This window comes from Magnolia sinica, chromosome 6, assembly GCF_029962835.1.
Source record: "Magnolia sinica isolate HGM2019 chromosome 6, MsV1, whole genome shotgun sequence".
Taxonomy (NCBI): domain Eukaryota; kingdom Viridiplantae; phylum Streptophyta; class Magnoliopsida; order Magnoliales; family Magnoliaceae; genus Magnolia; species Magnolia sinica.
In genome coordinates, this window is record NC_080578.1 from 23,769,088 (window position 1) to 23,781,687 (window position 12,600).

Below are 12,600 nucleotides of genomic sequence, written 5' to 3' on the forward strand. Positions count from 1 at the left end.
TAGATAGAGAAAGGTATTCTAGTATTCACCGTTTGAAGTATTTTTTTAATAGAAAATTCCTATATAGATGAAAAAGAGATAATTATTGTATTTTTTATTTTCTCTTGTTTTAATAATAAAAAAAATGCTTCTTATTAATATCTCATCGCATGTATCTTGATGAATCGCGTACTGAAAATTTGGCGTACATGCCCCGTGAGCCATCACACTACCATAAACATTCAAATGACTTCTTCTCTTTCTCTCTCTTTATATATATATATATATATATATATATATATATATATATATATATATATGGGAAAAGGTACTATTCGCTAGACCTCACGAGTCCGTCCCATGAGGTCGAGCTGTGTTGGCCCCACCGTGATGCGTTTCGAACATCTACCCCATCAGTCAGATGTACCATTCCATCGTGGGCATAGATCTCAAAAGTCAATTCCATCCGTGACTTGTGTGGGCCACACCAGATACAGAAGTGGGGAGGGGCGATGCACCATTAAAACATTCATAATCATTTTTTGGGCCCACCGAGATGTGGTTTGCAAATCCAGCCCATCCATTATGTGTGTCCCACTTGGATTAGGGTTCAGACCAAGTTTCAGCAGCATTCAAAACTCAGGTGGGCTCCACCAAGTGCTTTTATATGTTTTAATGGTGTCTTCACATGATTTTAGATAGTATGGCCCACCTGAGTTCCGTATACGGATGATTTTTGGGATATCCCATAATTTAGAGGGGACCCATCAAATGCAAGGTGTTGATGGTCGACACGCATCACAGTGGGGCCCACACAGCTCGACCTCACGGAGCTTATTGTGAGGTCGAGCACATAGTACCTTTTCCCATATATATATATAAAATTTTTTTTTTTCTCTCGCACATGCACTCACAGGCACCGTTGGGTACTTGAGCCCATGACCTTAGTATTGAAACTCTTATGATTCTACTACTGAGCCATGAGCAGGGACCCAATACAAATGACTCCCTGGTAGGATGTATCTTACCAATGTGATTACTGATTAAGCACCAATCGGTTTGGTGATCCAACCGCTGGGAAGATACTTTCGACAGGAGTTTATTAACTATTAGGTTTGTTACATACAGATAAACAGTTAAGATAAGAATACAGCAACGGGCAAGATGTCCAAAATTTTGACAGATAAGATCTTTCAATATTCTAGAGTTTTAGGTCATCTCTCATTTTCGGTGACTCCAATAAAATAAAACTGTCTAGATCAACGAACCACATGGTATGAAATTCCGGACCACAAGGGTGGCTCACATCTACCCCTCACCCCACACTGGTGTGGTGTGTATTCTTTGTGGGACCCACTTGATGTATGTGTTTTATCTATGCGGTCCTTTCGTTTTTCCAGCTGGTTTTTGGGCTCAAGGACAAAAATGAAGCATATCCAAAGTTTAAGTGGACCACGCCACATAAAACAGTGGGGATAATGATCTCCACCGTTGAAACCTTCCCAAGGCCCCCAGTGGTGTTTATTTGTCACCCAGCCTGTTGATAAGGTCACACAAACCCTGATGAAGGGAAAACACAAATATCATCTTTTCAACGGTGGGCGTTCAATTCCCACTATTTCCTGTGGTATTGTCCATTTAAGCTTTGAAAATGCTTCGATTTTGGGCTCATTATCTAAAATCAGCTTGAGCAACGGATGGACGGCGTGGATAAAATGCATACATCACGGTGGGCCCCGCATAGAATCCATGCCACGCTATGTCGTGGTGAGCTTCTCACGCCACAATCCCCGCCCCCACAAACTCAATCCGCAAAGCTATTCTGCTTTCAGCAGAGGGTAGCGTTTTCTCCGTTCAGTTACATCCCGGCGCAATGCAGTTCCACTTCCTCGATACTGCTAACTTGCGCTCTTCTTCCTCTTTTCTTCATTTCACTTCTCCTGCAATCCCATGTAAACCATCCGGTAGAAGAAAACCGCTATTTCTCTTTGTGAAATCGGCGAAAAGGAGCGGAGATACATCTAAAGTGATCCAGAAGGAATCGAAGGAAGCGCTCTCTCGGATTCTAAGGACTGAGGCTGCGGTTAGAAACATCGAAAGGAAGGCGAATTCCGTGAAATACTCGCGTCTTTGGCCGAAGGCCGTATTAGAAGCTTTGGATGATTCTATACGCAGCAATCGATGGGAAGCTGCGCTCAAGGTTGGTGGGTTTTATTTTATTTTATATATATTTTTTTGTAGGATGTTGAATTTTGTTATTTGCTATAAATAGTTTTTTTTATCAGATGAATTGAAGTATTGGGTAGTTTTTATTTTCTTAAAATACTCAAAGAATCTGCCATTTTCGATCGTAAGTTGACTCTTTTGCTGAAATTTTATTGGGTTATATTTATTTTATAATTTTGGGTTTGATTGTAGCAGGATTTTTTCAATTTCGGCTTCCTGTAATAGGTTTGATTTGTCGGTGAACTGTGATTGTATGAAAACTTTGGGTGTGTTTGGATGCTCAATTATACTGGATTGCAACACATCAGTTCAATAAAGAGTATAAGGCCAATGTGGGGATTTCACCATTTTAGTCCGCAATGAAGTGCAATCAGAACATCTAATTGCAATTCCATGCCATTCAAATTGGTGTTGGGATGGCTGGAATTACAATTCTATGCCAATCAAGCTGATGGACGCAGTGGATCTTATTAAAGTTCCACCCATGTGGCTTTAGGTTTGTGAAAGTAACCCAGTAGGTATCTATCTTCAGATACGCTTTCGTGGTTTGTGGGGCAAGCCCATATTGGTTATCTGCTCTTCAATGGTGCACCCAATCACGCCCTTAAGCATGACTGCTGCAGCAGTTTGTATCATCTTAATTCGATGTTTTTGGACCCTTTCTTCTTCTCTCTCTCTCTAAACAGGTCTGTTTTGTCCTTTTCTTTTCTTTTAATTTGAATAGGGGAGTTATTTGATACTCTGATTGCAAATGATGCTTGATAAGCAAGCACTTATAAATAATACATGCATCAAATAAAAACTCAAATTAGACCAGCTAAATTGTGGAGTCCATGTCTGTAAGTTACTGTGAATATATATATATATATATATATATATACACACACAATCCTAACCTAACTCATAGACACTTGTTTGCTGAAATAAGACCATGGGATATTTTACATTTTTAATTGTCCAATAAATGTCAGCCAATCTGATAGTTAGATAATCAACTAAGTGTAATTTTTGGTCTGTGTTGCATCAAAACTAGTGCCAAAATTTGGACAGTTTAATTTGAATTACTACTACGCCACGTATCCAATTTCTAAGTTCATGCATATTGTCCATCACACTCTACTAAAGGATCAAAGATTTTCGGTGCTGTATGTGGGGAATTGGACAGTCAGTCACTGATGCTGACTGTCCATTCATTCATAACACTAGGGGCAAGCCACATTTGAAATCATGCCAATCAGATGATCCTAACCCTTTGAATATGGCCATCATGTTACAACCTTCTGGTTTTCACAGGCCTAGATTGGATGTTTAGCATTATCAAACCAAAGTGCTTCTCTAGAATCGTAAGTAATCCATGGTGGGGCCTATTGAATAGATACTTAAAGACAATGATTGGACCTATTTGTTTCTCAGCATCTTGACTGTCCAATTTTCATGTTAATGATCGGATGGTTAGGATCATCAGATTAGTGTCATTTTTGCACCATGGCTTGCCCCTATTGGTATGAATGAATGGACTGTCTAGATTCCGTGTGTCATTTAAAAGCTTGGGGATGTTGCTAACGTCTCAATGAAGCGGGCAATCATTAGGAAGATTGGGGGTGTGATGCGGGCAATGGACATGGAGGGAGGACAGAGGAAAGAAATTGGGTAGGGGGACTGGAATCATCTACAACAACTATTTTACGCAGCGCATAAAACATCCATGCCCTTTGGGACCATGATGTTATATATGTAAAATCCAATCTGTCCATCATGTGAAAGTCCTTATGTTCACTGTACACAAAAGAGATCAGCCTGGTAAAAATCTTAGATGGACCAAACCAATGGGAACAAATGTAAAATTCCACCTAAAACCTCTAAGTTCACGCGTTGTGGATTGTGTCTCGAATTAGGCTGATATTTCTATATTCCATTAATCCTGGTGATTTACATTTGATGAAATATAAACAACATTTTGACCCCATGGACAAACATATGGTTAGTGTTCCATCCGTATTGTTCCCTGTGGGATAAGTTATAACCCACTTTAGATTTTGTTTTAGAATGTGTTTTGGCTCCATGGCATAGACTGTAGGCGTGCATGGCAACTTAATGGACAGAGTGGATTTGACGCATGTGACATGGTGGGCCTCAAAGAGCTTTTTTATTTATTTCTATTTTTTATTTTACACGTTGCATAAAACAGTTGTTATAGAGGAGGATTCTAGTCCAAGAGGGGGCTGCGCCTAGAGTTACGGGAGGGAAAGGAGGAGGTATATGATATGCTGGCTGTGTACGAACGCTTGATACACATTTACATGAAATGTTACACGTGGAATATATTTTCTCAAATTAAAGCGACTGTATTGTGGAACCCACTGATGCTAGGTTAGATTCTGGAAATTACATTTTTTGGAGGATCCTGACCTATGATTTGTGGAAACTTGTTTTTTGAAAGAAGACCATTGGATATTTTTCTTTTTGAAACATAGAGCATTGGATATTTTTCAGTTTGAGCATCCACTAAATGCCCAACAATCTAATAATTAAATAACCAAGTAAAATTAGGTTTTGGTTCACGACACATCTAAACTGGCACACATAGTTTGAAAGGTTAATTTTGAATTATTTGTATGCCAAGTATGCATTTTCTCAGTGATATCTCATTGCCCGAGCATCATTAATCATACTTTGCTTGAGTATGAAAGTGTTTTATCTAAAGAAAAAAGTAGGCTTTCTGCAGGCTTTTTGCTGGTAAAGAAAAAAGCAAACCATTGGGTGGCTTTTGCAGGTGAAATCTGAGCCGTCCCAGGGACACAAACAGCAATTTTAAATTCCTGAAATGCATTTAAATTTAATTGAAAGGTCTTTATGTCCTTGAATTTTCAATGTTCGATGCCCTCCAAAACTAATCGTGAGAGGAAAAAAAGTCCCAAATGTTACTAATGTTATTTATAGTATAGATAAGCATATACATAGATACATCTATGTGTGTGCATGCGTCACCTTCACGGGGATGTTAGTTATGTCCCCAAACTTTTTAAATGGCAGGGTGACCTAGTGTCGATCCAAACTTTTATTTATTCATAGAGCTAAGGAGCAAGCCATGGTGCAAAAATCATGCCAATTGGGTGATCCTAAGCTTCTGATCAACAGCATGAAAGTGTACAGTCAAGATTAACTGGAGAAACAAAATAGATCCAATCATCATCTTGAAACATTTGCTAGATAGATCCCACTTAAATGTTTGTTATGATTCTAAAGTAACACACTCTATTCCTATGCCGGAGAGAGATCTCTTTCCTCTTCCCCACTGTCAGAGAATGCCTTCACGCTTCTTTCTCTACACACTTCCTCACTCTTGTAGGCGGCATTATGAGAGATAGAAATTGGCCCCATTCAAAGGGTGAGGATCATCTGATCGGTGTGATTCTTGCACCGCAGCTTTCTACTAGTTGTATCAATGAATGAAAAATTCAGATTGATGATGTCACCACATTTTCCACAGAAACTTTTCATGGTATTGATTACGTCATGTTTTTGCATCTTTGAAATGATCCGTTGTGGAATGCATACAGGAAGTTCTCCATGGTTGAAATTAACACATGGACCCTCGGTCCCGTTGCCTCCTAGAAGGTCCATGCAAGTAGTGCACTTTCTATTGCCTATAGGATTTTTTTTTTTCTTCCTGTATGTGTTTCAAGACAGCTTATTCATTCCAAATCGAACTGCATTTTCCCCCTGCAGCTCTCAATGGATCATGGTCTTTTTTTAAAAAATAAATCTTTTGTATTTTTGCATTTGCAGATTTTTGGCTTACTTCGCAAACAACACTGGTACAATCCGAAATGCCAAACATATGCAAAGCTATTGACGATGCTTGGAAAATGCAGGCAGCCTGTGCAGGCCAGCTCGCTTTTCCAAACCATGCTGTCTGAAGGACTCAAACCGAATGTTGATGTTTACACGTCACTTGTGGGCGTATATGGCCTCTGTGGTCTTTTTGCTGAGGCATTTCACACAATTGACGAAATGAAGTCAGTTTCCGACTGCAAACCCGATGTATACACATACACAATCCTCATCAATTGCTGCTGTAAACTGTGCCGCTTTGATATGGTTAGTAGGGTCCTTACTGAAATGTCGTATCTGGGGATTGAGTGCAGCACTGTTACTTACAACGCTATAATCGATGGGTATGGTAAGGCTGGGATGTTTGAACTGATGGAGAGTTCACTGTCTGACATGCTTGAAACTGGCAGTTGCCTGCCTGATGTTTTCACACTGAACTCTTTCATTTGGGCCTATGGAAATGTTGGACAGATAGAGATGATGGAAAAGTGGTACGAGGAGTTTTGTCATATGGGTATTGGACCGGACATAAAGACATTTAACATCATGATCAGATCATATGGTATGACAGGCATGTATGAGAAAATGGGTTTAGTTATGGATTACATGAAGAAACGGTTTTACATTCCAACGGTTGTTACTTTCAATATAATTATCGAAACTTTTGGAAAAGCAGGAAATATTGAAAAGATGGACTACTTTTTCCAGTCAATGAAGATTCAAGGAGTGAAGCCGAATTCCATTACTTATTGTTCGCTAGTTAGTGGATACAGTAAAGCGGGTCTTCTGAAGAAGGTCCGCACTATCTTGAGGCACATAGACAATAGTGATGTCATTCTGGATACACCGTTTTTCAACTGTATCATCAGTGCCTATGGCCAGGCTGGAGAAGTGAAGAGGATGGAAGAAATGTTTTTGTTAATGAAGGAAAGAAAATGCAAGCCTGATAACATCACCTTTGCTACCATGATTCAAGTGTACAGAGATCGAGGTATGGTCGAGGCCGCTCAGGAGTTGGAAATCAAGATTACAAATATGAAGAAAAACATAATTGGGGTAATTCCTTTTCTTCTTTTGATTCTGCTCATTCAGGCCTGTAGAAAACTCATTTTTGTTGTGCCATTCCCGGTGTTACCTGGAAAGCTCAACTTTCTGGGCTTTCCTCTTGCCGGCACTTGGACATTCCTAAACATGACACTTAAAAATCTGTATGGACGAAGTGTCCAAGTGATGTCATTGTAAAATGCTGCTTGTTGGGCACTGCAAGTGAGGTGTCCAAACATAACTTTTGAATAAAGTACCCATAAGGACTTCCTCCCACTCTCTAGATTTTGGTTCATTTTTCATTATAGGTACTATGAATACTGAGTGCTCACCACTTAAAGCGGCACACGCCTATTTTTGGAGGCCTCTTTCCTTTTTGGAAAGTGTCCTAAAAAATGAAAAAGAATAAAAAATAAGGTACCATGACATGTATAACAAAATTTCACAAACTTTATATATGACAAAAACGCGCAGGATTAATTGTTATTTTTGTTCTTCTTTTGTGTGTGTGTGTGTATTTTTTTTTTTTAAAGAGATTATTTTACACGATTATTTCTTGAGACAATCATGCATGGTGTTTGATATTTTGTTAGTCAATTATTTCTTTTTTTGAATGATTATTTCTTAGTATGCGAATATATTTTCTAATTTCCATTGTTTTAAAATGTTATTATTTAAATAAAATATTCTTTATTAGTGTCCGTAAGTGTCCTTGTGCCAATTTTTTGTATTTTATGCTCACAATTCTAAACGTCCTATAACAATGGTCTTGTGTGTATGCAGGAGCCTGGTTGACGGGACATACTGTGCTAAAATGAAACATAGTGAAGAACGACAACCTCTCTAAGTCGGATACATCTGGTCCCAGTCAATGTTTGAAAATGGGAAGATGGTAACATGATCTACGGAGTTCTCATTTTCCCAATCCGATATATTACATCAGGTAATTAAAAATCTTGTTTTGAGAAGCTTCCTATTATTTAGTCAATGAAAATCTTGCTGGTTTGCATCGTTAGTCAAGCATCGCTTCATTTTTAGTCCTTGAAATCAAATTATTGGTTTTGTGGTACATTCTTCAACTACGTGGCATGGACTTGGACCATCGACATGTGTAGACACAATTGAAAGATGTGAATTGCATAATATTAGCTGAAGCAAGTGTAGAACACGAGACACTGGGTTCGCTAATACCTAGGTTGATATACAATTTTGTTTATGTATGTAAAAACGTAGAAATGGGTTGTGGAATTAATGTCCAGAATGTTTTTGTTTTAATACGAGGGACTCTAACCTACAACCAATGTTTTGTAGTGTTGGTATCATTGCATGTATCGATGACTGGGGATACAGAAACATGTCTCGATATTACCGATAATATCATTAGTTCTTGGAAAAGTATATCTGACTGAGGGAAACATGGAGAAAAAAGTGGTTTTTAGTAAAACTACGACAGATGCTAAAAGATGCATGTTTAATACTTAGGAATCAAAATATTTCAAAAAAGAATCATACATATTTACATGCATGCATTCATGTGTTTATACGCATCTATCAATACATTCATGCATGATACTTCCACACACACACACACACACACACACATATAACACATTCATCCATCCATCCATCCATCAAGGCACACATTCAGACATACAGATATCAGACATCCATCCATACATGCATACATAATTATGAAATAACGCACTTAATTTTTTAAAAGTAAGCATTCTTTTTTATTTTTCCATAATTTTTAAATCTCTGAAAAATAATTTTTTATTAAAAAATGCAACACATCACCATCAACATCCATCCTTAAATAGAATGTCTCATGCTCGTTAGATGAAATGGTAGAGACAGTGGCAGTGTGTGTGAGTGATCTAGGGTTCAGTGTTGCCTTAAAAAATGCATTCCATGAAACAATATCATTATTTTAAAAATAAATTTTAAGTAATTAAAAAGAAAATTTTCCAAAATGGAAAGCTTCTGGCGAATCGATTGATTGGCCGCCTCTCATCAACATATAAAAATTTCATTGTTGAATTACCAATTTAAGGGGAGAAAATGGAGAAAATTAGGATTGTCCTAATTTTTCCCAATTTTCACTTCCCACGTGTCGAAATTTTCAACGCAATCAATGTCAATGCATGTCAATTATGCATAGACATGGATGTGTAGTGGCATCCACCCCAAGATTGAAGGAAAATATGCTTTTATATATATATATATATATATTCGAAATCTTCTCACCTTTTGAGTTTTGGCTCCTTAGTGAGTGCCGATTTTTCTCCTAAATCCGAGATTTGATTCACCAATAATGAAGAAGAGTGGTCCAAATCCACTTCATAACCAGATACCTAGAAATATTAATAAAAAAAAAACACTTCCTATTTTGTCTATTTTTTTTTCTACTAAATTTATTTAAATCCATTTTCTCCCTTAAAAAAAAAAAAAAACTTTTTTCATTTCAAAAACTCTCCTAGATCATTTTACAATAGATTTCGACCACTCTTACTATCGTTTTTAATATTAAAATGGTAGATTGAAGTGATTTGAGCGAATAGAAGCTCTGATGGCCTTTTTTTTTCAAAAAATTGAAAAAGTAGTATTTATGCAATTTTTCTTATTTCTAGTTTTAATGCTTTATTGTGATGTGTAAACATTAGATACATATAATCATGTTCACAAATTCACTAGACTGCCCAATACAACACTCTTACACTACCATAAACATGTTCAAAACAAAAAATGAACACATATTTGGAATATTTACATTATTCTTGATTTTCTAAATATTTTTTCAGAATTTTTCAGGCAAAAGAAAATTTTCAACCATTACGCCCCTTGTATCGGCCGTTACAGCCGATACCCGTATCGGTAATGATGGTGACTGTTACGGCCACTGTTACCAACACGGAATACCTTGCATGCAACTAAGCTTACGCCATGTTTCACGTGTGTAGGACATCTAAGCTGTGTGTAAAGTAAGCCCTGCATGAATCATTTGGCGCAAAAATCATGCCATTCCAACCATCAAGTGGGCCACCCCAAAGCAAAATTGATAGTATAAAACTTTAAATTAGTCCTGCTGCCTGATCCAATGTACACACGTGGCATGCCTGGTAAGTGGATCAGCTTTACTTTTGCATCAGGTGATCTTCATGGTTTATACACTGCTTGGATGTCCTACACGTGATGCTTTAGGCAAACGAGCTGGTTGCACGAGAAGTTCACATGCAACTGGTTGTAGGTGATCATTCTTCTTTTAAAATTGATGCATTGATTGTGTTGAGACTTCATATCTTGTGTCTGGATGAATCTGGTATCACTACAAAATGCTTATGACTTTACGGATTCTTCCCACCATTCGTGCAAGAAACTTTGAAGAGATATCCACCATTTAGATGTTTTATAAATGGAGAAAGCTTTAGAATTATGGTTGGGAAAAGTATCTAATTTTTTGTTGGGAATGGCGTCAAATTGTGATCTTGGAGATGCTTGGTTGGATGAGGCCTCTATGGAGACTTCGTTTCAACCTCTGTCTCTATCCATGTCTGCAATTGCAAAGGAGATTTTTGTGAAATGGTGGGTGTTTTGAAAAAAAGGAAGTTGTTTGGAGCATTAGATTGCAAGGAATTTTTAACGCGAGGAAGCAATTCTATTCGTGAATTGGCTTGGCAGGTTGAGTGTGGTACATATTGATAGTTTGGCAGGAAAGAGGAAGAATCGGTTGATTGCCTCTTTATCCACTGCATGGTGGCCAAAAGAGGTATGGAACTTTTCGCTGGATTGTTGGACTTCATGGGTTCTCAATCATTCTGTTGGTGATTTGGTGTTGGATTGGTGTTGTGGGCCACTCAAAGGCCAGAAGGAAACCCTGTGGAACACTGATCGGTGCTTCCGGTGGACCACCATGTGAGATTGGAGTGGATTATAGCTGTGTTCAGGCTCCCAGTCTTTAGCGCGATCATTGGCTATCCCACATTTAAGTCTCTTTTGACAACCAGCATGCCTCCAAGCATTCTTTTCCAGTGTATTGTCTTCTTCAAACTACTGAAAATTTTGTATTCATACTTCTTAGATTTAGTGGACTAAATGTCTGTTAGGACTTAGGAATGCCTTTATGCCTTCTAAATCTTGCAATTATCTTGGTCATTGTAGTTCTTACAGGTATTGAAATTCATTTCCGCTAGACACAGCAGAATATCCATTTCTTCACTATACCCAAGAAAGAGGATTCATGTAGCTGATTCCAATTAGTTGGGAAACGGCATAGATGATGATGACAACGGCGATGACTATCTGGACTTGGTTAACATAACATTTAGTAAGCCTACATACATGCACCAGCCAACCTGGCATCTTTGTGGAACACTGACCCGTGCTTCAGGCGGGCCACCACGTACAGATAATGGATGATTAAAATTTTGTAGTGTCCATGTTCCATGTAAAACATGGGCCTGCCTGATGAGCGGACTGGCCTGTCGTTTTGGGTCAGGCATCTAAACAATGGGGACCACTTGTGTGTCGCTTGGATGTCCCACAAAAATGCCAGGATACATGTGGCCCACCTGTAGAGGTGCATTTGGGCATAGCAAAACTCATTCCAAAAATTACATGAAATGCCAAACCGAGATACTCCGTAATTCTCAGCTTGCTTATGGTTTGTACAAGAACTTGTAGGCTGCTGGACTGAAGCCCTGAAAGATCCATCAGTGGACTGTTGCAGATTGTTTCCAACTCAACTTCCCCATGGATCTTGTCGTCAACAAAGAAAAAGATTCATGCGGGCTTTGCTTCTCCAATCATTCCATGCTGCAAACAAAACAAGGTCATCCAAATCCAATCTGGTCATAGAGGTGAGTGAGTACATGTGTGACCCACCTGAAGCCATGCACTTTCTCAAACAGGTTTGGATGTTAAAAGATGTTAAAATTAAGAAATTGTATTTGATGTTTTCATTAAAAATGAATTTGGTGTTATGGAAATGAAACTTGTGAATCGATCATATGCAAAATACTGATTAGTTCATCTAATAAAGAGAAAAATGTTAGAAATGAAGGGAGCTTGTTTCACGTACCATATTTTTTTTCTTTCAAGTGTTTGCTTCTCTTTGGGGGAATGATAAGCAGGGATATCATTCATCATGTCGGCTTGAGGCCCATTACTGACTTCCCCACAGTGCCCCTGCCGGTGGATTCTTGTCCAATCATCATATGTCTGGGTAAGGTTTTTCTGGCTCCACCTTCCATTTTCCCACATCCTCCAAAGGGTCCTTATGATGGGGTTTTGGACTGCTCGTCAGGCAATCCAGGTTTTCATGCTCAGCTTCATGCTCATTATATGGTAATATTGAATGTATTTTACTATGACTTTGACTTGTAATTTAATTATGAGAAAAAAATAATAATTTAACAAAACTTTGATACTCTGGCAGTGTGATGGATGATACACAGGTACTTGGAAATTTTACATGAATTTAAATTGGACTGTCCAAACTATGGGGTCCTAGTTTAGAGA

The 12,600-nt window shown here is 38.2% G+C and overlaps 1 protein-coding gene across 5 annotated transcripts; it reads left to right on the top strand.

Annotated features, from left to right (window-relative positions):
- Positions 1-1,687: 1,687 nt before the first annotated feature.
- LOC131248552 (pentatricopeptide repeat-containing protein At3g53170) lies at positions 1,688-12,600 on the top strand. Of its 5 annotated transcripts, none has more exons than XM_058248880.1 (4): positions 1,688-2,179; positions 5,995-7,095; positions 7,867-8,026; positions 12,263-12,600. In XM_058248880.1, the coding sequence occupies exons 1-3, from the start codon at positions 1,853-1,855 to the stop codon at positions 7,876-7,878; spliced, it is 1,440 nt and encodes a 479-aa protein (XP_058104863.1). In that variant the 5' UTR covers positions 1,688-1,852; the 3' UTR covers positions 7,879-8,026; positions 12,263-12,600. The 5 variants fall into 5 exon arrangements, with proteins under 5 accessions (XP_058104863.1, XP_058104859.1, XP_058104858.1 ...); XM_058248876.1 differs by lacking the exon at positions 12,263-12,600 and adding an exon at positions 11,242-12,141; XM_058248875.1 differs by lacking the exon at positions 12,263-12,600 and adding an exon at positions 11,251-12,141.